Source organism: Cheilinus undulatus, linkage group 7 (assembly GCF_018320785.1).
Source record: "Cheilinus undulatus linkage group 7, ASM1832078v1, whole genome shotgun sequence".
NCBI lineage: Eukaryota > Metazoa > Chordata > Actinopteri > Labriformes > Labridae > Cheilinus > Cheilinus undulatus.
Window position 1 is genome coordinate 46,347,740 of NC_054871.1, and position 27,625 is coordinate 46,375,364.

At 40.0% G+C, this 27,625-nt stretch overlaps 1 protein-coding gene across 2 annotated transcripts; it reads right to left on the bottom strand.

The window, feature by feature from the left end:
* Nucleotides 1-27,625, bottom strand: zmp:0000001174 (retinoic acid-induced protein 2). 2 transcript variants are annotated; one of them, XM_041791731.1, is made up of 2 exons: nt 27,493-27,625; nt 1-7,229 (listed from the first exon to the last, which is right to left on the bottom strand). In XM_041791731.1, exon 2 carries the CDS (start codon nt 7,150-7,152, stop codon nt 5,554-5,556), a length of 1,599 nt encoding a protein of 532 aa, XP_041647665.1. In that variant the 5' UTR covers nt 7,153-7,229; nt 27,493-27,625; the 3' UTR covers nt 1-5,553. The 2 variants fall into 2 exon arrangements, with proteins under 2 accessions (XP_041647665.1, XP_041647667.1); XM_041791733.1 differs by lacking the exon at nt 27,493-27,625 and adding an exon at nt 19,053-19,082.

The following is a 27,625-nucleotide window of genomic DNA, read 5'->3' on the forward strand; positions in this document are numbered from 1 at the left end:
TTTACTTCCCTTCCATATAAAAACACGTACTGTACAGTTACAAACATCAAACTGCCAGCTGTTGTTTTGTCTTTAAAAAGGACAGTTTAGAAGCCAAAAGTGCTTCAGGAGTTAAAGAAAAAAAGACATCAACAACTGACCAGGATAAATTTACAGCTTATATAAATAAAAATGTCACCAAGAATAAATTAGTGTGAATTCCTGTACATGCAAAGTGTTCAAGCTACTTAAGCAACAAGCGCTTTGTTGATTCTGCAGACAGGGGTTAAAGTTCACTGATATAAATGAAGGATTGCGTGGCATTCTCCATCCCTCCTTTCATCTCCAACAGTCTGCATCCAGATGTTCCTAGTCCGTGGCCTTTAATTCACAGATTTAATTAATGCTTAAATCACAAATAGGAGGAACAGTCGGAGCAAAATATGTAGCAACACCCTGTAACGCTTCAAACTAAACTAGGACAAAGTGCACTCAACAGGATAAATAAACGGACGCACGACAACGACACTCTCACATTCACATCTCTGATCTAATCATGGGACGGCCACCGCCATGATGGATGAAAGCAAAGTGACACCAAAACCACCTTGGACATGTTTTACATGGATGAAAAGAAAATCTGGAGACTCACTGATACTGATCCTAGCAGACTAATAACACACAGATCAAACACACCAACAGTCTTCCCTCTATCTGACACACTCATTACTTCTATCTTTTACCTCTGACTCGTTCTCCTCTTCACATTTTCAGTTGTTCAACACTTAAACTCCCACTTTGATTTAATTCAGTTTGAACTAATGCCAGCATTTTAAAAATGTAAGCTTTGTTTTTTGTAGGAACTGTGAATGCAAATCACAAAACTGCAAATCAAACCCACCAGACTCCATTAAAAGAAAATAATTTTCTTGGAATGCACCTTAACACCTAAAAACCACAGCAGCTGTATGAGCCTCAATCTGTGTGCACCACAGTTTTACTCCCCCTAGTGGTGCACATCCTCGTCTACTGGGTTTGTGTCTGAAGCAGAGCAAAGATCACACAGACAATATCACACTAGATATACGGTCAGCAGTCTGCACACAGGGCTTTATTTTGAAATTTAGTTTGACTTCCTGTCTTGGTTTGTTCCGTTCAGCTTGATGTGTGCTTAAACACACTTGGCATCTATCTCCACCAAAGCAGAAGAGAATGGCGCCTTGCACGTGCCACACATGCAGCTCCAGTGGTGGAAGCACAAGCACTGATAATAAAAGGCATGATCAGCCTTGGCGTGCACACGGATACTGTGGAAACTGCAGGCAATGGCCTGTGCCTGCTGACAGTATCATCTGTTCTTCACAGATCATTACAGTTCAGCTGTTTCAGTGTCCCGAGTGCTGCAAGAAACAATTAGGCATGAGGAACAAGGGCTTCTGCATCCAGATGCTTTTTTTTTCAAGGGTACAATTTCAAGCTCAGCTTAAATATGATTTCTGTCTTTCATTTTTCTCCATCCATCCATCCATCCATCCATCCATCCATCTTCTGCTTATCTGAGGTCTGGTTGTGGGGCAGCAGCCTAAGCAGGGAAGCCAGATTTCCCTTCTCCCCGGCCACTTCAACCAGCTCTTCCTGGGGATCCCAAGGCATTCCCAGGCCAGCTGAGTGTCAGTCTCTCCAGTGTGTCCTGGGTCTTCCCCGAAGCCTCCTCCCAGTGGGATCACCTCACCAGGGAGGGGTCCAGGAGTCATCCAGACAAGATGCCCGAACCACCTCATGCTGGCTCCTCTCGAGGCGGAGCTTCTCATCCTATCTGGGAGAGCCCAGACTCCCTGCAGAGGAAACTAATTTCGGCCGCCTGTGTTTTTCTTTTCTTTAGAAAATTCCCTCAATCATTTTTGTGCAATCAACTGATCCTGAATGCCTGTCAGGGTCAGGAAGTGGTGGGTAGCCATTAGGAATCAATGGGAATGGAGAAAAGTTAGTACTTAGCATCTCTAATCCCTACACTTTACAAAAAAGTGATTTTATCACAGTTAAACTGATTTACCTGGCGTGGTCACTGTCACAAATACTCAGTCCTGCAGACCTCCTAGCATCTAGTGTCTGAATTTACATAATCAAAACTTGCTTTTAATCAAAACACTGATGTACTACTAACAAAAGAAACCTTGTGGGGCAAGCGAGGGACAATAAGATATGAATGAATGACTCTTTTAAGAGAAGGATTTCCTATCACAATGAGAGAGGCTGGAGGTTGGTGAGATGGACATCAGCTGAGGAAACACAGGTAAGATTAGAGTTTAAAGAGCTAAACCACTGCAAAACACTACTGAACCAAACTGGACCACTTTGTGACACCAGCCATCCAGGCTTTAGACAGAGGCTTTTTAAATTCCTGCCTGCTGCCCCCAAGGGGAGTTTTACACTGCTGCGGAAAGAACCTACAAAAAAAACACAAGTGTACGCATTCAGAGCTATTTAAGGATCTGTGCCCACAGCCTCAGTTGTTTGCATTTTCAGTGCTCCTTTTCAATAAGAAACCAAGCATTTCCAAAGCTTAGCGGCTGCTATTATTTGTTGCTTAGCTCATAGCACTCTCAGTAGAAAACAGGTGATCTTTTGGAACAGTACTGGGCTCGTCAGTGTCACTTCTCCCTCACTTGCCATCAAAATCAAGAACGATTGGGAACATCACCAAACTGTCCTAAATGTGAATCTCATGAGGGTACCAGGTTCCATTGTTTATGGGAATGTGAGAAAGTCCAGATGTTTTGGAGGGCAGTCTGTGCCGAAGTGACCAGCAGGTGTCAGTAAATCCACTTCTTTGTCTACTCAGACATCATCTTCTGATGATGGCAAGGAATGCAATAATGGGGAAATGGATTATGGATGACCCTCCAACTGTTACTGTGTGGAAGTCTCTGATCTCAGAGGTTGTTACCTTGGTAAAGCTTGGACACTATGATGATGGAAGGACTCATCTTTTTCTGCAGGAATGGAAGGAGCCACTGGAACGGTTTGGACTTTACTATAATTTGGACCTTAATAAATGATACGGCATTTACAAAAAAAAAAAATCAAGAAGGATCAGGACTTCAGCTTCGTCAGCAGGACTGGTAAAGGAGTAATCTCGTCTTTTTGAGGGTCAAGTTTCCTGTAGCTTCTACAAATGCCTGAAAAGGATTCCTTCACATTGTTTTAAAGATTTGTATGTGATATTTTGCTGAACTGTCATATTAAGCACAGAGGAAAGCAGAGGGAAACTTCCATAAGAAAATGGTGCGGACAAATACTCTAAAACAGACTTCATGTTCACTTCTAAAGAAGTGAAAGTGCTGAAAGACAACTTTCAGAACCTATCAACAGAAGCTGAGACGACAGTGAGAAACAGTACAGGCTGTGGCCACTGCCAGCTAAAAACACAGTCAGTGGACACCGTCCTTCTGGCAGCAGTAGAAAAGTGACTCCCTTGTTTGGAGATGTAAATATAATTTTCTCTTTAATGGAGTCTGGTAACTTTAAAAAATGTCAAAACGGCTTTTTGTGGTTTAAAAAATTGCACGTGATTCATGGATCCCTTCGTCAGAACCTCTAAAGGGATCCATTTTCTGATTTTGTAAAAACTCGCACTTTTAGTGGGAAGACTCTGATGCGGTACATTTGGAATAGGATGCAGCTAATAAAATCAGTTTCACAGCTGCTGGCTGAGGCAATCTTTCAAAGTAGTACACAACTTTTGTACCTTTAACTCAGGTGACACCATAATTATGTAATCAATACCAAAGGTGACCTTTACTTGAAACATTAGAGGAGTTTCAGCTGTTTTATACTCTCAACATATGAGTCTGCTATCATCAAATACCTCATTCTGTTAATACTTTAAAGGGAAATTTCAGTACTTTTGAAGCTGGGCCATATGAGGTACCTAGCAGTAGTAGTGATTTCAGTGAGCAATAAGGATGTTCCTAAGCGTCTATTTCTGTATTCAGCTAAATGCTCATTTAAATTTATTTTAACTGACCACTCTAAAGGGAACATCCTTAGAAAACAGTCAAATTCCTCACAGGGTCATAGTGTCAGCAGGTGTGGCGTTAGCCTGATTTACTCTCTACAGCAAGGCTAGCATTAAAAGCTAGCGCTGCCAGATTGTAGATTAATATTGTGCTTTGATATGTGGCCTCTTTTCACTTCAGATGGAAGTTTTACGTGAGTTCAACCCTCAACAGCCAACATACCACTTTATTTCCCTTTACTACTTTAAAAAAACGTCATAATGTGCTGTTCCTGCTACACACTTACCACTAAGCCACTGCTGAGCTTCTCATGTTTACATCTGTGAGGTGCCAGACAGGAATGCAGCGGCCATTAACTGAAGCTACAGCGGCCTCTAGTGGCGGGAGGTTCATAACAGTTTAAAAGAGCATTATAGATCAGGATTTCAAGCCTGTGTTAATAAAAATGACGGGTAATTCGTTTAAATGACTTGTAAATCCTGCGCCAGCTAATTTGATAAACCATTTTAGCCATTAACTGCACGTATCCCATTAAGAAGGACTCACTGGTTGTAATGGCCAGGAAGCTAGTTTTTGGTAAAACTGGATCACAAAACAAAGTTGGCTCAAATGTTGCATGTACGCATGCAAGAGCATGTAACAAAAGCCTGCATTGCAAACTAGAGAAAATAATAGAGAGGCTTTCTGGGTAAAAAATAAAATGCTTCAAAAAATTTTGATAGTGGGCACATTTGAGCCAACATTGTTTTGCTGGCCATATTTCACGAAAAACTTGCAAAGTTCCGGGGAAAAAATGTACCCATCTGTTACGTCATACAGCCTAGCTTCCTGGTCAGTACCTCATATAGCCCAATTTCAAAAATACTGACATATCCCTTTAACTGAACAGACTCACAGAAAGTTGTGTTTGAAATGTGAAACAAAAAGACATCATCCCTTTGCTGCTGTTCAACTTAATAAGAATGTATTTTGTTGTGACTTATGGCTGTTTCCAACCTTCACTTTGATGAAATGGCATTTTAGCTCTGCCAAATCATTATTAGCCTGTCATGCTTAAACCCACCAATCAGATGAGGATGAACCACTCCAGTGAACCGCTGATGGCTTGGGGAATTTCTGACAGACAATGGGACATGTTCAACAGTCTCTGTCACGTCCTGCCTGCACAAACTGCTGTGATCGGAACAGTCAGATATTACATCTTTAAGGTCCTCAGTGCACTTAAATAAAAACTACTTATGGAAACAAACTTTGACTCCAGAAATGGAAAAATCAAAGCCATGTGTCTTTGCTGTCTGTGATTCATAAAGCCGCATGGAGAGGCTGTTAAGCTGCCATTGACAGGAGCATTTCAGGTTTATTACAACACTTTGGAGCAGAAAACAACAGAAAACTCAAAGGACATGTGTGAACCGTCAGACTTTCACAAGCTCAGTTTCTCTGAGCTTGGACTGGACATGTACGACTTTGATTAAAGACATGTGTTTTATGTTAAATGCTCTGGAGGGGATACCAGTGAGTGCTCCAACAATTAATCCCTCTCCGCCGGGCACTTTTACTTCCTGGGGAGCAGTGCTGCGAGTCTCTGCTTCTTCACAGGGAGGAAGTGGATCTCCTGTGAGCTGACCTTCTTCAGTTTGATGGCCCTGTTCTTTGGGACCTTTTTGAGCGGGTTATTCGGGTCATGCTGCTCTGTTTGGGATGCCGATGGCACAGCGTAGAGCTGTTGCAGAGACGTCCCCTGGCTGCCGTCCCGTTTAATAGAAAAGTTCTTTGTGGAGACTCCTGAGAGGCCTTTTATCTTCCCGCAGAGGATGGCAGGGATGGCGTCCTTCACTGAGACGATAACTTTTGCCGTCTGTGAGGTGCTGAGAATCTCCAGGTTCCCTGCTCCGCTTATAGACGCCTCCTGGGTACCCGATCCACCTGGACTGCTGTCGACCACCCATTTGTGCTGTCGGCTGAACTGCAGTGAAGCCAGACTGCCTAGAAGTTTAGAATCTAGACTCTGAGTGCATTGGACGCCCAAAGACAAGGAGGTACTGCTTGTATCCTGACTGGAATGGAAAGCTACCTCTTTGTCACATTTCTTCCTCACACCAGGCACAGATAAATCTAGCACGCTATCCTGCTGTGGACTGGGAGACTCCTGTTTTAGTTCAACAGGACATGCCTTCACAGAAAGGTCCAGAGCCTGTCCTTCATTAGTAGGAAGCGAGGATGGGGACACATTTTGAAGCTGAAAGGATGGAGTGCATCTACTTGAAGACAAGACAGGAGAGGTAGTATCTTTAGGAGATGTCTGAGTGCTTTTACTCACAGTGCAAACTGGTTTTGGCATGTTCCCCTTTGAGTCCTCGGTCTGAGGGACGGGGATCGGGATAGGTAGGGGGACTGGCAGAGGCACTGGTAGCGGGATGATGACAGGATAGGGGACCAGAAGCGTAGCAGGAGGGACTAACGGGGCCAGAGGGGAGGAGTATGGAGGCGTGAGAGGAGGAAGAGGGAAGAAAGGGGATCCTGGAGACTGACATGAAGAAGAACCACCAGCCTGAGAGGGAAAAAGATCCTGCAAGATGGCTGCAAATGCTGGATTTTGCAGGAGAGAGAGCAGGTTAGCCTCCTGAGTTTGTGCTGCAGCTTTCTGATCCACAGCCGGAGGTAAACCGAATGCTAAAGGGTTCTGACAGAGGACGTTATTCTGCAGTTGAGAGCAGTTAGCGCTTTGAGGGATCACCGAAGGACTAACATGCTGGAGGACCTGCTGATCCAACACCAGAGGAAGAGAGACAGGGCTTTGGCTCGTAATGAGGTACGGGGCAGCCCCCATTTGGCCAAGCTGAGGTGCAGCCGCTCCAGCCATCTGCAGGTGGATGGGTAGCATCAGCGGGCTTTCTCCCAGACACACCGGGTGCAGCACGGTTGTGGCAACTTTAAGCGCTACACCTCCTGGAGCTTCAGCAGAGGGACTCACCACAGCTGGAGCAGGAGGATCCACCAGCTGAGAGAGTCCTTCTTTAGTGCTTCCACTGCAGGGATCAGCAGCTTCATCAGCCTTACTGGAACTCTCTCTTTCTCCTCCTCCACCCATCTCAGTGCTGCATGCTTCAGTCTGAGACTGTGTCCCGTTTACAGACTCATCACCACCCTCCATTATTTAGTCTGAAGAGTCAATCCAAATGATCAGCAAGTGTTAGAGACAGTCTTCATCCATTATTGTCCAACACAGCCCTGAAACACAGAGAAAAGCTAACATTTACACTGAGGGAGAGTCAAAAGAGACAGCAGGGTTCACACACCTTTCAAAGGTTAAGGCTTGTACAGTCTGCACTTTTTAAAATCCAACAAACTAGTAAATATATTATTTATATTCCTTACCATATAGAAAAGATATTATGCTATAAATTACCCTAATTATATTTTGTAATAGCACAACATTACTTATTCTTATATAATGTGAAAGAGCCTCTAACTTATTCAATTTCTCTTTTTTTTTCTCTTTTTCTAAAAAAACTTTTCAGTCAGATAATGTTATAATGGGAGGTGGTACAATTAAAATAAAAATCTCAGGTACTTTATTCCAAGTCTTAGCACTTTTACACCTTAAAAACACTTAAAAGAACAAAATTTTCAAGGATTTCAAACCTGTAAACCCTGAAAAAGAATTCCTAGACAGCCTGGCTGCAACCCATTCATAACTGACAGGCATCCTAAAGACAGTTCACCTGAGACGCCGTATATCTCAGAACGGAAATAGACTTAAAACTTAAAACTTTCAAAATAAATCAGATAAAACTTCTGTTTAAGGTTTGGGTAAGGGTTAGGATCCCAAAAGTTTGAAGTCAAAAGCCTGACCTGCTGAACCTGATTAGAAAACCTTTAACAAAGCTGGATGAACAGTCTGCTTACAGGAAAAAGCTCGTCTCTTGGAAAATATTCCAACACAGCCAGTGTGGCGACAGGGCTCTGTAAGCTACCTTGATAACAAAGCTACTAGCAGTTGTAGCTAATTTAGCTCACAAAGCAGCTACAAAAGCTGCTTATCCACATCATCTTCATAGCCAAGTACTTAGATATAGATAACAGAGCTACACAGCCTACATAGCTATGTAGCTTACAAAGTTAAAGCTAAGCTCACAAAGCAGCTATGTAAGTTACGTAGGTGCATTGTCTACGTAGCTAAGTCTTTAGATATGTTTGCTAAAGCTAAAAAAGCTAAATTGAGCCACCATTTGTGCACAATATGACACCTTAAATGTCTCAAATGATAGCCAGAACATTCTCATTTTTTGGAACTGGAATGTTTATTTGACCGTCTACCAAAATCCAAAATAAAATTGCCATAAAATTTCACATATATTTCATATTTCACATATATTTTGTTTTATTTACTAAATATTTTTAGTCTATAATCTTGCAGTGTGGTTATTTCATGAATGTAACCGCCAGACTTTGTTTATGAATGAAGTTGAATTACAAAAAGAAAGAAAAAACTATTCTGTAGTAGCAAATTAAGGCATTTCCCCTCTGAGATATACTGTGTCAGATGAACGGTCTGTGAGAGTGGCCGTCAGAGTTGTATACAGGCTGCATCCAGACCTCTCTCAAGAACTGAGCAAATGTAATCAAACGGCACAAAGTGTAGAAATCTCAGGTAATCACTGTGAAACGATTTCATGTGAAGGACACACACTGCATGTTTTGTCTAACGTCTATTGTGCATTCTTATCATGGAGGAGAAAATATAGCGTGCCTGGCATGCAGACTGGAGGAGACATTAGATTCTTTGTCAACCATAGCATTCAGATCTGGCCTCATGCTCTGAATTTTGTCCCCTTAGACCTCTGGTTCTAAACTGGTCAAGTCTCAGGACCCACCAACACCACACTCCCGTGAATCATGACCCAAGTCTTGAATATTTTTTAGCAACTTGAATGTATATAACAAAAAAGCCGCAGTCTGGACCTTAGATGGAACAAAACTATGACACAGGACTAAACAGCCCATCATTAGGGAGACCCTGGAAGGACATGCATACATATTTTACTTTGTTTTCTATTTCATATGATAACATGTTGATTTTAGGGTTTCAATTAAGCACAGTAAACAGGTAAATTGTTTACTCTCCTCTTAAAGTTTAATGATAAACCAGTGATGGGTAATGTGGTACATAGTACTGTTACTGTAATGACATTACATTTGTCAGTAACTCCATGGTGTTACTGCTTGTAACAAACACATTACAGTTACTGTAAAATAATTATTGAAATCCTACAACTATGTTAAAAATGGGTGCAAGGAGGAAACAAATCAAGCCACGCTTTTAATGCACACTAATGCAACTCTCAGTAATTCAGGTGAGAGACACATCAGCACAAGTCCATGGAAAAGGAAGAGGAAAACAGCTAAGCTCATCAAATAAGGACATCTTAAGACACATGAAGATATGAACACTTCTTTGTTTTTTTGCACATAAAGGATAACGGTGAAGTGTAAACTGTGACCTGGCTAGAAAAACTTTCTGCTACCATGAACTCTGTGCAGACACCTGCAAAGGGAGCCTGCTAACACAAAGCTAGTAAAGACCCTCAGAACTGCGATGCTAAAGATAACTGCATTATTCCGGCACCAACCAGGCAGCCAAAGCTTGATTTTCAACATCAGCCAAAGGCAAACACAAAAACAGAGATAGATAGCCTTGCGGCATCATTTATTGTGGGGACATATTCTCTTCTGTGGCCTTGTTCTGGACACATTTGTCAGTGAGGTGCTGTTTTGGTCTGAGTTTCACAACTTTGCTGTCACCTTTTTTGTAATAAGAGCAGAAAGGAGAGATCTTGTCTAAGCCCCCCTTATTAGAATAAGGATTATGGTAATTTTGGAGTACACAGAATAATCAGGAGGCAACAACTAACCACTAGACTTGACATAACACATGACAGACTTACACGACTGCTGACCAAATTCTTATTGAGCACATTTATGCTACTAGGTCCTGTCTTATAACATCACTTCTTGTGCTGGCATCTCACACGCATCCTTACACATGCATGAATAGTGCCATTACATTACATAACACCTCTGTGAGAACATGTGAGGTTTAGAATTGTTTTTATTGGCAGTGAAGTTACAAAAGATCTCAGGTGATGCAAAGTAATGCAAAAATAATGTAACTAGTTACTTTTTGCTGTGAATAACTAAGTAATGTAACTCATTACAGTTTTAGAAAGAAACTAGCTATGTGGAATGAACGAATGACTTTTTTGAGTAACTGGTAATAACAGCAACAAACAGCGAGTGTGCTCGCTGATTTAGTTCATTTATTATGAATAAAAGTTAAAAATACTTGTAATTGACTATACATTAGCAGGGCTTATGTTCTAACAGAGAAATCAGTATATTGCAGCCAGTGTAGCTAGGTTCAAGATGCCAATTTTGCATAGTTATCCATCAAAACCAAACATATCCTCATGTGAATGCAAAAGGTTCAGGTTCGCCTGCTAAAATAATATTTCACCTCATGGTACATGTTAAAATGTAGTATCTATGCCATAATTTTTGTCAGAGTGTATGCTAATAAGTAAAGCAAACTGACTGGATACTCAGTGGCACATTAGCGTAATTAAAACATCAAGTATCTGCCTCTTATAATGTCAGATTACTTTGGATCAATGGAGATATTTAATAATACAGTCTTCATGCTAATGAAGTGCAATCAGGCATCCATAGATTCTTGAATTAGCTGGAAAATAAAAAACAAAAAACTGAGCGTCTGCCCCCACTCATTATGCCACTTTTGTTTAAAGGGTCTTCAATTTTACATCACTCCGTTCCTCCCCTCCTCCACTTGTCTCTCTGGGTTAAGGTCTCTGGTTGAAGAGGTTAAGCCCGAGGTAATTCGCCTCCAGCAGCTGAAGGGCTAGTAACTCCTAATTTGAACACCAACACCCTCCCTGAGCTAAATTATAAAGAAAAAAACGAGTCAGTTCATCCCTCATTTAACATCTCAGTTTATCCCTTAATTAACATCTATCATCTTGGTACTTATAAGACTTTTATAAGCGGACTGTGTGCTCAGTTTCCTCTTCACTACATGATACCTCCACTCAACACATGTCCCGCCTGCTCTGGCTGTCAACCATCATCCATCTGTAGTGATAAAACATCCCCTGGGTGACCAGAGACACAATGCGTCCAGTGTCAGCATGGTCAATTATTCATGCTGATGGGAGCAGCAGGGATAATGTGTTTAGGTCTTAAGAAGGGAAACCTCTAAACAACCTGAACGCAAAACTAACTTAGGTTGAACTTTGGGGCTTAAAGACTTCAATGCACACATGCAGTTCTAATTTTCGTGCAACAAGCGTGACACTTCTTTCCCCGAACTGCCTTCATGTGGTGTCTGGTTGCCTGAGTGCTGGCGAGGAAGACCGCTGTATGCCCCCGGGCTGGTTTTATATTGTTCTGAAGCATAGATGACACATTGTAATGCAGCTCTGACGGATTACACGGAGGATTCTGTGGCCAGACAGTCAGTCGATAACCTAGTCACTGGTTCACACCAAGGATTGGTCTGGGAACCTCGTGTGTGCACCTTGGGAATAATGAAAACACTTTTACATACTCCTCAGAACCAAGTATCAGCTGTTGCATTTACAGCTTGAGGCGTCAGGGTCTGTCAACTTGTCTTTTCCCATTCATAAACTTTGTAAGGAAGTGGAAACGGCCCACTTTCAATAGAGAATGCCTTAAACCTGCTGTCCTACTAGTGGTCAGACGGGGATGACACCAATGGTTGAAAAAAGAAGGCTAGTATAAGACCAGAAGAAAAAAGGGGCCTACATCTTATTCAATTTATTACCTCCAAGAATATTTTGCAAATGAGGCAGCGGTCTCAATCACAAGTATTGAGTTTTCCTTAAAACAGCATCTTATAAACTGGGTAAATTATAGTCCCACTTGGAGTCAGAACAATAATAAGTATGCTATGTGTGCTTCAAGGCAAGGCTTCCTGTGTTTCTCATGTCTCTACAACACAATAATTGGGGTGTAGCAGTTCACAGAGGTCAAGGTTCGGTTTATACCTTGGTCTTGGGGTCACAGTTTGGTTCATTGGTAAGAAATAAATGAGTGTTTCTGATTTATAATTCAAGGTTTCCTTCATTTATTACTTTTGAATGACAGTAGTCAGCCAACAGATTATTTAAAAGAAGACTGCCTGTGATAATCCATATGGCCTATTAAATATGAAACAAAATAGAGACCCCCCCCCCCCAAAAAAAAGATACCAAATAAAAAGCTATAAAGAAATGAAGAGCCAAATGTCTCGTTTGAAATACTTAGATAGCCTACATTAAACATGCAAAATAAAATATGTGTTTTCCAGAGCAATGTAATATGTTTTTATCAACAAGGATGTGTGCTGTCATATCATCCTAGAGTGCCGTCTGGCATCATCAGGGGTGCCTAAAAATGCTTTAATTCCAACCAAGAAATTACCATGAATCTGCAAAATCAACAGCTATATCTGTGTTAATAACCAAAATCATCTCCTGTGCACATTTCCTGGAATCTTACCAATGTCAGGGTCATAAGTCCGTAGGCAAAGCAAAAGTAGGTGTTTGGCTTAATAAAATGTGTCTCTGTAGGTAAAAAGTGGGGTGACATTACAAGAGCTGAGGCCTAAGATATTGCTAAAGACACGGTCTCTGGTACAGCTGTGGAGCAGGATGGTTTTTTTAAAGCTGCTGAAAACGATTGACCAGAGATACCACTGCATTTGGGAACAGAGCTGCCTAATCAGACAGCTTGCAAATGTTCCTTGCTTCGCACTGACCAACGACATGTGATCCTGCAGGACCTGTGAGCCATATATAAGTGTGACAGAACATCTCATGGAGGAATGGGAGTTGAAAAATGCTAGTCTCCAAACCAGCTATATGATCATACTGGAGAGTCCAGTTGAGAAGTATGTCCACCAATAACTGTACAAGCATGCATATATACCACCCATGTACAAACATCCATGCATACTGATATCTGCATAAACACACCCTAAAGACATTGAAACATGCTCTCATATGCATAAATACCATCTACACATGTATCCATACATGTACCTTCACATCCAACTTTACATTCAAGAGTGAACCCTCATATTTATCTTCAGGTGCATAAGTGTACTAACACATATCCCTACCTTAATGCCTACACTTTCCCATCCCCTTAGCTATATGTGCTTATGTGTCGGCTTACATACCTGCTTCTGGTTTATGTAGATTTGACAGAAAGCTGACTCTTTTTGTTATTTTCTTACAGAATAGACATGTCGAGAAATATAATAATATTGCCATTGAACTTAACTCAGCCCTCCCTGCTTCATATCCGGAGGCTTAGTACAGCGATGGTGAGGAGAAGAAAATACCGCATCTCGTTGCTTCAATGCTCTCACCACTGAGACTAACTTTCTTCTTCATGCATTTTGTTGTGCTGACTTCTTCCTCTTCTTTGCTGATCGTTTACTAGTGGTTGGCACTAATGAGCATCACTTCCACCAAGATTGAAGGGTCAGTACTGTCATGTGTGATCGCCTGTTTTTTCATTCTGTTGATTCATTGTGTGAATATGTGCACTGGACTGTGACACCCCCACAACGTGACTTTTGGGACGATAACAAATACCGTTACCCCCCAGACCTTAAGTATCCCACCTAACAGTTGCAAACATATAAGATTCAAATATTGCTTATCTGAAGGATCAGGATTTGATCAAAGGGCGCCCTCAACTAGATTAGATTAGACGATAGATACTGTATTGATCCCACAGGAAATTTAAGTACTTTTAAAAATATTTGCTGATCATGATTGGCTGCTGATCACTTGAGGAATCCCTACTTTAGTGTTGTTGGACATTTCTATTACTAATGGGCAATCAGGTCATTTTTGCCTTTCAGCATGCGATAATACTGTATTTATTAATGACTGTACAAAAACAGAGTCTGCAGAGAAGACAGGAACACTTTCATGTATGTATCTGGTCCATGTTGCCTATTTGTTTTCTATACTCGTAGATAAAAGTGAGACACTCATTTTGTTAAAACGTATTTTATGTTCATTATCCATCATCATTGTACTCCTTAAGAGCATTCATTACTGAAAGTGAACTTCTACACAAACCTTGCTTAGTTGTTTGAATGTGATAAAGACAGCCTAATGTTCAATTAAATTAAACTACAGCTCCTAGGATGGAAAATAAGATGGATTATCCTCTAAACACTGTGATAATTATGCCCCATAGCTGTTTTTGTTTGTCCTTGCATAGTGTATCTGTGTCTATTAAATAAACCATGAATAAATGATTAAAGATGCTCATTTTTTTACAGAGAAGATTCGTCCTGCGGGGTGAATTGCAGGCTGGACAAAAAGGACAAACTGTTGACACAAGAATCCAAGCAAATTCCTGGGCATAAATCTGTGTGATACACACATACTCTACAGGCATGCAGAAGCTGCTTTTCTAGTGCCTCACTTCACTTTTAATCCTCTTTATACAAAACAAAAAGTGGACATTTTGATCTAAGTTTAGCCTGAATAGGAAATTAGTAGGTTGTCTATTTTCCCCTCGTTTGATGTTACAGTTTCACTTAAATTCCAGGAAGTCTGAGGCAGGACATTTCCTGCTTGATAACATGGTCATGAGGTTCGTGGTATGACAAAGCCTCACTGGCCGATATGAATGAAGGCTTTCTTGGTTAAAACCCCCGATTGTCTCTAATGATTTGACCACAATAAGCACCAATAAGCTCAATTTAATCAGCCCTCCTAATCTTGTTGCTGAAGTAAATCAACCTTTCATGCTTCCTTGTTGATAAAAAAGACTTAAAAATAGTGCAGTAAAGAATGAGTATGAGCTTCACATCAGGTGACCTGACATTCAGCAGTAATAACCAGCAGGGTGACACGTCGTCCTCCAGAAAACGCGAGCGTGCTTCACAGTTCGCTGCTCCTCATCACATGAATCATGTGAGCACGATGTCAAACTCTGCAGAAGGAAGTCTAACCAGCAGAGTGGAGTGAGCCAAAGAACACAGAATGCGTCCATCTCTTTTCCTCTCTCATGTTATCAGAGAGTGAGACTCTGCTTTGTCTTTCTGTTATCACAGAGATAGAAGGTCAGAGGAAGATGTCACACAAGAGTCAATAAACTCTCAGACTGTTGTGCTAAAACTCAGCTATGCAGGACTCAGTGAAAGGTCAGAAATGTGATCATGATATTTTACCCAAAAATGACAAAATACTGATAAGACGATTGTCTTGAGGGTATCCTGATAATAAGAGAAGACTGATAAAGCCAAGCAATTCTTGAACTGTGGATTAAATTTTACTTACATTGGCTCTTTTATCCATCAAATATTTTAATGCTATAATCCTTTTGTTGCTTTCTTCCTGTTCACAGAGACAATAAAAAGTCAGTAACTACAGCAGTGGCTCATCAGAAGCGTCTATGATGTTACTGAATAATTATTGTAGAATGTAGCGGATGTTATCGCCCCACGAGAGTGGCTGCATCCAGATACATACAACTGTCTCACCCCCATAATCAAGTTGGATATCAAGGTATGACATTTTTAAGTATAAAATACCTGCAGGTTTCTGCCAGGTTTTTTTGAGTATCCTGGTCTCAGTTTGTGCACGTTTATGTTTTCAGAAACCATGATATGCCAGTATCCTGGTTTGGGGAAACTTGATTTTGCAACCTGGAAAACTCCAAAAGAAAATGGGTTACTGTGCCGTGTATATGCCGTATCCTGTTTTCTGACATCTGCAGACTACCTACACAGGCACCACTTTGATCCAACTACTCATTTAACTCCAGATACTCTGAAATGTTTTTGCTGTGTGCTTTTCTGTCCAGAGAGAGAGCGACGATCAGAAGCTCACTGTGGGAAAATGCCTCACATCAAATGCACATTTGCAATTAATCTACTAACTGTAAAGTTACAGATGCTTCACCTCATATGCATGTATAGCTGCACTAAATAATTCACTAACTGTAACTTAGATCATTGCTGTAAAACTGCTCGTCATAAGCATATCTGAGCTAATCCATCTACTGTTTCTGAAATCACTGTGGAAGGGTGCCTCACCTCATTAATATATTTGCAAATAATCTATGTTACATCAATCACTGTGGTAAAATGTCTTACTTCATATCCATATCTACACTAATTGATCTACTAGCTGTTTCTTAAATCACTGTGGTAAAATGCCTAACTTCATATGCATTTGTGCTGTAATTATTAAACTAACTGGGACTTAGCCTAAATCACAGTGGTAAAATGCCCAACATCAAGTGCATATCTGCGCTAATTGATCTACTAACTGTAACTTAAATCACAGTGGTAAAATGCCTAACATTAAGTGCATATCTGCACTAATTGATCTACTAACTGTAACTTAAATCACAGTGGTAAAATGCCTAACATTAAGTGCATATCTGCACTAATTGATCTACTAACTGTAACTTAAATCACAGTGGTAAAATGCCTAACATTAAGTGCATATCTGCACTAATTGATCTACTAACTGTAACTTAAATCATAGTGGTAAAATGCCTGACTTCATATGCATAATTGCACTAATTAATCTACCACCTGTTTCTTAAATCACTGCAGTAAAATGCATCACCTCATATGCATGCATATCTGTACTAATTAATTTTCTAGCTGTAACTTAAATCGTAGTGATGCCTCAGATCACATGCATATGTGCTCTAATTATTCAACCAACTGTTTCTTAAATCACTGTGGTAAAATGCATTATCTCATATGCATATTGGCACTAATTAATTTATTTAATCTACTGATTTACTGTACTCAAATGCTATATTAATTAAACTAACTACTGTAAGAAGGCTCTGTGTAGTAAAATGCTTCACTGCACACTTGAACTCATCATCTTAACTTATCATATCCTTCTGATCATGTCTAGTCGGCATTATTTCTTACACCCTTTGCACATCTTGCAACCATACTATCAATGCCCACAGGTTGGTAATTACTAAAAAATAAAAATAAAAATAGAGTGTACACATTGCGATCCAATTTTATTTTAAATCAATGTTATGTATATATTTTAATTTTCTATTTTTGTTCATTGTTTTATGTTTATTTTGTGTTTTAAATCTTTTTCTTTCACTGATATGTAGCTGTCACTTTTTGCAGTTTTTGTTCTTATACAGGTTAAAATGTATTTTTACTTTAAGTTGTAAATTTGTTCATTTATATTTATCTGAAAAGGATTTAAATGATTTTGTTTTGATTTTACCATTTAACATTTGGTTGTAGCATATTTATTAATTAGATTTAAGTATAATGTGTGTGTGTGGGGGGGGGTAAGAGATGTCTTATTGCGTGATTGTAAACTGCTGCTGGATACCTTGAACATCATCCATCCACCCATCCATCCATCCATCCATCCATCTATCTATATACAGTATATCTATCAGGCTGCTGCATCTGAAAGCGATCAGCCTGTGTGAGCTGATGACAGTGTAAACACGCTCATATCTAAATAAACAGTGAACTATTCTATTTTTCAACTATTAATAAACTTATCATCGAGACAGAGAATGACCGCTCATGCTAGAAGTTACCAGGAATTAGAGCACTGTGAGCTGAACATGGATCCATGGCACTCTGTAAGCATCCCACTAAAGTCTGTCAAAATGTCCCAGGTCATAAGAACTTAATACATAAAGCCTATTCATTTGAGATCTCCCTTTCACTCCTTACCAATTAAAGACTTTTTAAGACTTAAAGTGAGAAAAATGAATACAACATTTTGCACAGTAAACTGTCAAAAATGAAAGCCATAAGATTTTTCTGCACACCAGACCAGGACTAAATGTTCTGGTTTAATCTGTTTACAAAATGTCAAATGGTATAGGTCAACATCTTTTTGGGCCCTGAAACACCCAAATCTGAGTATTCCTGTCATATGTAATGCTGCCTTTATTAATTTTAACAATATACAGTAAAGTTGGCTAGAAAACAAAGATTGGATAAGGACATGTCTTACTCAAAGTGCCCTTTTAATATGTAAGAGCTTTCAATTGTAAAAATCAAAATTTTAAAAACTTTTTATGGTCTGAAGTTTCAAATGTGCAAAGTAAGACTATTTAAGACTCGGCAGGGATCTGCAGCAACCCTGTAAAAGCCAATATATTTTAGAAATATATTCAAAAGTCTCAGTATGATCGTCCTTTGTCTCGGCTCAAAGCAGCATCCCCAAAGTATAACTCTAAAGTCTACACCTTGGACCAACAATAAACTACTGTAATAAACCTTCAAAACAAGAAGTTTTAATTATGAGTAGGTGTCATTCTTTCCAAAAAAAACTCACGTTATGATAAAACTCTGAATTAAGCACTCAGATTTTAAAAATCTCTGTTCCTTAGATGGTGTTCTTTGGAGAAGATATCAGCAGGGGGGCGCCTGCTCAGCTGTTACTAACAAAATAAGCTTATTCTAAGGTCAGGATTCTCTCACTGTTCCTTGTTTATGTTTGTCTTGGAACTAGAATCATCCACTGAGGTCTACTCCTTTCAGAAACAAACAGGCGCTTTCATCAAGACTGGAAAAACCCTGGATTAAACAGTTTTTATTAAGAGTCTGTGTTTCACAGATAATCAACATTTACGTAGATGAAGCTGTTTTTTTATGTTTTGGCTCCATATTTTCTACAAAGCTCTCCTCTTTTCCCATTTAAATTAACATGGCAATTAAACTGGGTGAAAATTAAACACAGCTTCACTGATAAATGACTACACCAGGTGCTTTCTGAGACTCTTTGGCTGGCTTCTTGGGGGCTTTGAACTGAGCTGGAGCTAACTTGTGCTTGGCGTAATCATCAAAAATCATTTTATTGCCCAGTCCTTGATCTTTTCCTTTAATTGTTTCATCTTACTTCTCATGTTAAAGGGACATATTATGCAAAAATCTCCTTTATAGGGTTTTCTAATAAAAATATGTGCCAAAGGTCTGTCCACAATCACCTCAAATACCAGGAAAATCCATGCTCAAACAAGTCGTTCACAGATTTTCCCTTCATGATGTCATGTGAGGACCGCCCCCAGGTTCGGTTGGCCCTCCCCACTTGAAAGAAAGTCCTGCCCTCCTCCCTTGATCTTCCGGTCAGCTGGCAGCTTAGAGGAGGATTAGAAGCACATCCATTAAGCCACATCCATTTCCCAAGGGGGCGTGGTCAGGGGGCGGAGTCAGACAGCTCAGCAACATTTAAAGCCACAGACACAAAAACAGCTCATTCTGAGCAGGGCTGAAACAGAGGGGTTTTTAGACATGCAAAAATCCAATATTGTTGTTTTTTCAGCAGCAGACTTCACAGGCATGTTTTGGGGACTTCTGAGACCGATATAAACTTGTCTTAAAAAGGTAAAATACGTCCCCTTTAAGTGGCCCTTTCCCACTGAAAACCTATGGTAAAAGATGAAGAGCTACAACCACCTCTGGCTGAGGCTCAGCTCTTAAACAAGCTATAAAAGCACCTTTATTAAGATGTACCCTATAAAAACTCAGACAGGACGATAACACATAACCTATTTTCCATAAATAATTTCTACATAATTAAGTAATCTTCCAATAGCTTCCTCATATAGTCCCCCTTTCTCATCCCCTCAGTGTCTGAAAAAAGACATTTGCAATGCAGTATGAGCTAATGTAAGAAACATGCAACATAAACAACGCCTCAATCTAGCCATTAAATGAATGAGTGTGCTTTTTTCCTGATAAGAGCAGAGTAACATATGCAATGCCGTCATCTGTAAGAGGTTTGTGTTCACCAGCCAGTAACACTTAATTGTGTAAATAGGCAAGAAGAGACCAAACAGAGAGCCAAATGAAATCCCTCCCCTGTCCCCGTTACTGTAATGATTTCCACATTTCCTCTTCTTCCCCCTCTTGCTTCATTGGTGGAATGCACGCTGTACTCGGTCAATAACAGGCAGAAAACAACAACGCCTTAATTTCAATTGCATTAAACTGCAGTGCGGTCCAAAAAACATAGCAAGAACGAGCCTCCCTCTCTGCTCTCTGACATTTGCTGGTTGTGGGTTTAAATCGGGGGGGGGGGGGGGGCCAAGCGGCAGAGGATGGATGGAGCATGGCTGATGATCTAAAGGTCATTGCCCCTCAACACCCCTCCGCTCCAATAGCCAATTACATCTCATTAGTGAGACACATGGAGCCTCATCATGAGCTCCACATCTTTAAAACATCAGTGCCGATTCTCTCTTTATTCTGAGAATCCTCTAAATCCCACAGCAATAGTCAAATGTAATGAATAATTTAACATGACTCTAATTTATACTGTCTGACTAGTCGTTATCGTGTAACAACCAGGAAATGATATCTCCGGTTTGTGGTTGTGAAATCCTGCAGTAATTATGAGAATATTTATTACATCCCATTTAAAGGCTTACACCAAAGGTCAAGTATTGTTTTCAACTTTTATGCCACTCACTGCTGTTGGGCTTTGGGCTGGAAACATTAAACATAAATGTAAAAATGAAACCGAAACAATAAATCAATTTTCCAATCAGGAAAAGATGGCAACCATTTCCTTCAAACATCTATACCACTAAAAATACCAGATGCCCTCAGTGAAGCGCTTGGATTATAAAACCCAGACATAGTCTTAGTGACATCAGCCGCTAGTTTTGGTTAGGGATGTGCATTTAAAGGAAAATTATTCTTCAAAAGTTACTGGCAATTATTCAGAGAGTTTGAACATTCTATAGCTCGCACCGGGATGTGTGTTCAGTTTCAGTTTATTCACAAAATCAATCACAAAATAATATTTGTTAATTCTATGATGATGTCTGGGCCTCTGTTTGAAAGCTCTGGGAAGTCTCATTTCACAAACGCCTATCTAACAGATAATGCTGACTGGTTGTGTGGTCTGATGTATCTCAGTTGACCTGGAGTCTAAAAACAATGCTGCAACTATATATCACTTCCTCCTGTAAAAGTCCTCAATGTTGTTTACGGCAAGCATTTTTTAAAAGGAGTTAATGGAGCGCAAGTAGAGGGTCGCTCTGATTGCTGTGCTTCTTCCACCGCACCAGCAGCTGCCTGTTTGACCTGTATAATGTGGTTTTAACACCTGGTGACAAGGCCGTCCATAAGGGGGATAAAGGGTAGAGCTTTCTGGGGCCCAGCCAAATGGGGAAGCAAAATCCTGGTCCTTTTTAATGTTAAGCTGCTGTAACAATAATTTTAAACTGAATGATAACCACTCCTATCAAAAGCAACAATAATTTTGTATTATTTATGCCGTACTACATAGCCGTCTTCAAAACACAAACTCTTTTTCTTAAAACAATGAAATGAGATAATAGAGGCAAAGTGGGTTTTATGTGGCAAAATTGAGATAAAAGAGGCAAAAATGTGTTTAATCCCGGCTAAAATTGGTATGAGTGGAAAAAAGTGAAAAGAGTTTAATAGTAAAAGAAAAATGGGTTAACAGCAACTGTTGGTACCAAATGGCAAAAATGGGCCAATAGTGGTAAAAACTGGCACAAAAATTGGTGGAAAGCAGCAAAATGGCTTGAAAATGAACAAAACATGTCGGTAAACATGGGGAAATAGTATCAAAAAGTGGCAAAATTTGGTTTAAAGTGGCAGCAATGGGTTTACAGAGGCAAAAAAAAAAAAAAAAAAAAAATACAGAAAGTGCAAGAATGTGTTGACAGATGGAACAACGGGCAGAAAAAGTGGTGACAATGGGTTTAAGAGTCACATAAAGAGATTATAGGTGTCAAAAATTGGTGGAAAAGGTAGTGAATGGTATTTAAGAAGTGACAAAAATATGTTTAAAGTGGCAAAATAGGAAGGAAAAGGTGATGAAAGGGGGTTACAATGTGGCAAAATGGGTGAAAAGAGGGAAAAAAGTGCAAAAAATAGATGGAAAAGTGTCAGACAACAGTGGCAAACTGGACTGGAAAAAAGTGGTTAAAAGGGGTCAAGACTGACACAAATAAATAATTTCAACATGTGAACCCAATAATAGCTTGACCAACATTATAACTCCAAAATGACGGAACAGTTAGCCAGGATAGCTAGGACCAACACACATGCACTGATAGCATAAATAAATCACAGCTAAGGAGGGCCCACTCTCTGGGTTTGTCAGGGGCCCAGCCAAATCTGTGAGCGAGCCTGCCTGGTGGTAATACTGTATACAGGAGTAAAGTTTTGGGAAGATTTAATGGTACCAAAAAATGAATACCTGGCTCTGGGTCTGTCAACTCCTCGAAATTATTCCTCTGCCTAGTCCTGTAACACAAACATTAGAGACCCATTCACAGCAAACCAGTGTGCCCTTAATATTATTTGTAGCATTCTTCTGGAATAAATGGAAAGTCTGTCCCTCTTTCCATCCGATTTGGCTGAAGAGAGGAAGCAGCGCTGATCGTGACGGAGAAATGCATAACCAAACAGTTACGGAAATAATTTCAAAGTGGTAAACGCAGAAATGTGTTCTTTATTTTCCTGCACTTCTGCATAAATGATGTAACTTACTATCAGTAAGCTTTACAATTTTATTTATTTTTGGGCTGTCAAGATTAAAGGCATGAATTGCAATCAATGAAGATCCACAGTTAGTGCATTAATTTTTAAATTAAACAGGATTGTCTGATTTATTGTCCCTTTCAACTCACTATAAAAGAATGTGATGATTTGCCAATAATTCAAAGATTAATCAATGTTAAAATCAGTTCAATAAGGCATATTCACTAAACAGAAAACAGCTGTTTTGTTTCCTTTAACAAATTTCTCAGAAAGGAGAGATGCACTGGAAGATATTTCTGGTGTAGGTACCAGACAGGAAAGCCGATAGACTAGTCTTAGATTATGAAGATATAGAAAATATCATTAATCTGCTAAAGTTTAGAAGTCAGGAGAACTGCAGTCTACTTGACTCAATCTACACCCCCCCCCCCTTTCTGCTTCAACGGAGCAGAGGATGATGGCTGAAAATGAAACTAAAACTCTCTGAACTCTGCCCACTGCTTTGGGTTTCTCTAAACTGTCAAGGTGCAAAAAAAATATCTAAAGTATTCTTCATTTCCTGACTGTGCAACGCAGAGAGTGTGTCAGAGGCAGAGCTGGGCCTGTTGTTATTGTTATGACAGCTAATATTATTCTGCTCTCTCTGTGTTTAACCAAACCTTTTTAGCAGAGGGATGCAGTGATGTCCGTGATGTCTGGATATCAGTTGTAATCTAAAAGGTTTTAGACAGCATAATCATGATTTAAATGCATGGTTTACATACGACATGCATGCAACTCCTGCATCTCTCTGTCTCAACTTCAGTGTGTAGCGAGTAGGTGTATGGCACTAACATCACTGCTCTGTCTGTTAATAAATAATTCCCTTAACCCTTTATGAATAAAAATAATCATTAAAATAAAATAAATCCACTTCTGCATGACTATGTATCACAGAAATATCTAATTATTGGTTATGTTTAAATTTGCTCTTTTTGTCATTCTTACTGGTCTATAAACAAAGCTAATGTAATAGTTATATAATAAATGCATAGGAACATTTTAACCAGGGATGTCTGATGTTTCTGGATGCTCATGGAGCAGCAGATCTCTGCACTTTTGTATTGACGTTATTTTTCAACAGTGGAGGTTTCTGCTTGCTATTGCAACAGCACAAGGATGCAAATTTGTTTTCAGCAAAGCGTGTATTTTTTGCATATAAACCCTGTAATGAGTTCACATATTAAAGGCAGAATTCAAATCTTGGGGTGATTTAGAAACGGATGTAGTTTTCAGTACAGGACAGTCTGGAAGACAGCTTGCAATTCTCTTAGCACTGTCTGCAGCATGCAAAGCATGAGAGGTGAGCATGAGAATCAAATGATAAATTTGAAGGCTAAGCTTTTTTGTACCAACTTATGGAAGCTCAAAAGGGACATACAGCTTTATATGTTTTCTGTTTTCTTGTGATTGCAGGTAAGTTCTGGTTTCTTTATCAAAATTGCAACTTAGGTTCTGGCACCTCACGACTCCCTCATAACATGTCACCTTGAACCAGGTTGTCATTTCAATCTAACAAGTGCTTAACATGTATTTGCGAAAGAGTACAGTGTCTCTTCAAAGCATGTATGACAACATGGGGCACTGCTAGTCTCTTACATCGTGGCCCCCATCCATTCTTATTGCCAGCAGCCCAAGGTATCCCTGCATGCACACAGCATTTCCACAGAAATGATGTAAATGCTCAGAGGTAATCACTAAAGACATTTTGTTAATGTATAGTCTGAATGCATGGTCCAAATGCAGTCAGTTGCTGTCCAAATGCCCAACCATCATGGATCATTGCTCCATGGTAATGCATTGTCTAAACGACCTCTCTGGCTCCTACACCTGTAATACAAAAGAATATTCAGGATTTATCCGGCTTTGAAAAGTGGTAGATGATATAAATGTTCAACTAAAAGTGACACAGACATATAGCATACCATAGACATCATATAGATTTGGTCAATTTAGGTCAAAATAGATTGTTTGTAATCCCGTGATCCCATTGGGGGTCAGGAAGTGGGACAGTCATTAATAATGAATGGGAATGGAGGAAAATTTGCATTTTAAAGCTCTAAATGGACCTTTATGCTGCAATAATCATCTGAAAATTTCTACTAACGTTGAAATAAGATCCCTTCATGCGACAAAAAGGGATTTTTTTTTTTTTTTTTTTTTTTTACCATGGCTTAATATATCGGTATCACATATACTCAGTCCAGCAGACCTCCTAGCGTCGGCTAGTCAAATGAAGGGAGACAAGAGTCTAGAAGAGTCTTTTACTGAGATAAGAGGCTAGCTGATTCCTTTTAACGTATCATAAAATCCTTATTTCATTCATGAACAAGGTTGTGGTAGCCGAAGTAGCTAGCTCCAGTTTGAGCGCCAGTTTCCTTTCCTCCATCTTTTTACCAAATGAAGAGCTGTTTGGGGGCCAAACAACCAGCTTTCCAGAACCGAGCCAGATAATCTGGATCTCTCTAAAGAGGTGGATTTCCCATCACCATAAACGGTGTTGGAGGGCGGTGAGACAGAACTCAGCTGCAGAAACACTGGCGAAACTTTAATGTGCTAAACCATGGCAAAACTGCACTGAAACAGACCATACACGAGTGTTGTGTGACAACACTCATCCAGGCTTTGGACTGAGGCTTTTTAATTTCTGCCTGCTACCCCTTCTCCATGTGTTTTTAAAAACTTAAAAAAGGAAATTGCCTGAATATTTCACTACTTTCAGGACACAAAAGTGGCCAAAGATAAACATGTTAAAACATGGTCTTTTTGGTAGTGTCTCTCTGCAGAAATCACTCCTTGCCCTCTAAGTGGTGTTCTCGGCTGCTGTGTGACGTCATCTGCAAAGAACCTATTGTTAATGTGTAGTCAGGATGCATGGTCTAAAATGCAGTCAGTTGCGGTCCAAATGCCCAACCCAACATGGATCATTAGTCCATGGTAATGCATCGTCTAAACCAGGGGTTCTCAACATTGGGGTTGGGACCCCCATGGAGGTCGCAAGACACTGAAAGGGGGGTCACAAGATGCCCTAAAAGAACCAAGAATATTTTTTAAATTACAGTGTTGCCACTTTACACCAATTTTGCTAAATTTTAACCTGTTTTAATCTTTTTTTCCCACCAATTTTACCACATTTTTGCCACTCAAAACCCATTTTTTCCCATTTCAAACCCTTTTCCAACACTTTTTTCTGCCAGTTTTTACCACTTCTAAACCAAATATTGCCAATTTACATCTATTTTTGCCTCTGTTGACCCCTTATTGTTTCTTTTAAGCCTGTTTTACCACCTTTAATGCCCATTTCAATCACATTTCACTATTTGATATGCTCATTTTTGTCCGTTTAACCCATTTCTCCCATTTTCTGCCCATTTTTTTGTCTTAGTAAACCCATTTTTGCCAGTTTATATTAATTTCCATCCCATTTCACAAATTTTTCCTCCAATTTTTGCAAACTTAAAGCCATTTCAGCCACTTTGTAATTCCCCTTACCACTAACTATCCCACTCTTTGCTTATATTTTTGCCAATTCAATCAAATATTTGCCACTTCTAACCAATTTCTGCAATTTTTAAAATGCAATTTCATCCCCTTTTCACCATTTTTGCCATTATTAACCTATTTTAGCCATTTTTTAACCATTTTAATTCTGTTTTTTACAAAAGGGATTTGAACCCATTTTTAAGAAGGCTGTCTACTACATAAATGGATGAAAAATATTTTTGCTTTTTTGGTAAGAGTGGTAATTTCTCAGGTTAAAGCTCTCCCCTTTATCCCCCCTTATGGGTGGTCTTGTCTGCACACAATTCTAGATTGTGTATGACTGTGTTCAACCACCTTCAGGTACTTGTGGGGGTCCCTGGTCTCTGGCACCTTTATTTTTGGGGTCCTGGGCTGAAACCATTGTTCTAAACAACCCCCCTGGCCCCTATTCACCCCTCATATAAAAGGATATTAAGGATTTATCTGTCTTTGAAAGCTGGTACATTATGTAAACATTCAACAAAAAGTAACATAGCTATACAGTATCTGATATAGATTTGGTCATTTTTAAATGAAATAGACATGTCTGTACTTATATTGTGCCTTTAACTGAATGTAAACGCAGTAGCTGTTCATGGGGACAGGGTGGCCTAGATGGAGTCAAACTCTGGGCCTGCATTACTGTCCCAGTCCGCCCCTGGTGACAGCCAACCAATATGAGCATAAGCTCAGCCTAGACCACTATAGCCGGCCCTGAATGACCCTGCCGGGTTCATTTGAGGGTTAAATTCCTCATTTCTTCAGCAGAGAGGACATTTTAATTCTCCCACCCACAGCGGTCTCAGTCCTCTGAGACTGTGAGCTCGGTCTCTGATGTGTCTGCTCCTCAGTGAGCCCACAGCTCGCCATGAAAGCAGGGAGGCTGACTGTGCGCCGCCGTGTACGCGCTCGTCCCCACACATCACGGTAATAACAGGCAGGGCTGGGGGCGCGTGACGCTCCGCTGACATAAAGACCGTTTATAAACGCTACACACAGAAACGTCCTCGTGCTCGACAGTGCTGTTATTTCTAAACTTCCTGTTTAACTGACGTTTATTAAAAAACGAGCTCGCGCTGACACTGTACGCGACACAAGCTAGCTGCGCAAATCGTCTCTGAAATCAGAAAAATTGCCTTTTAAACGTTTTAAAACCAATATTTTCCAACTGCTGCACAATTCACAATTAATCTGAGTGTTTATATTTACAGAAATATATTTTTTAGCATGAAAGAGACGTACACATTAGCAAAAAGCCTTGGCTCACCCTGTTTCATCTCCTTCCCTTTAATCTAATTCTCCCTTTAAATTCCACTTTAGCCTCCAGCACGAACGTTCACTCACCTTTCAAGCAGACGAGCGCTTTAACGGCTTTCCTCACCAGCTTCTCCCTCCCAGTTCAATGAGAATCGTAAATACTTAAAAATAAATAGATAAGGCTTCTATTTATCTCCTCATTGCGGTCCGTCGTAGCGAC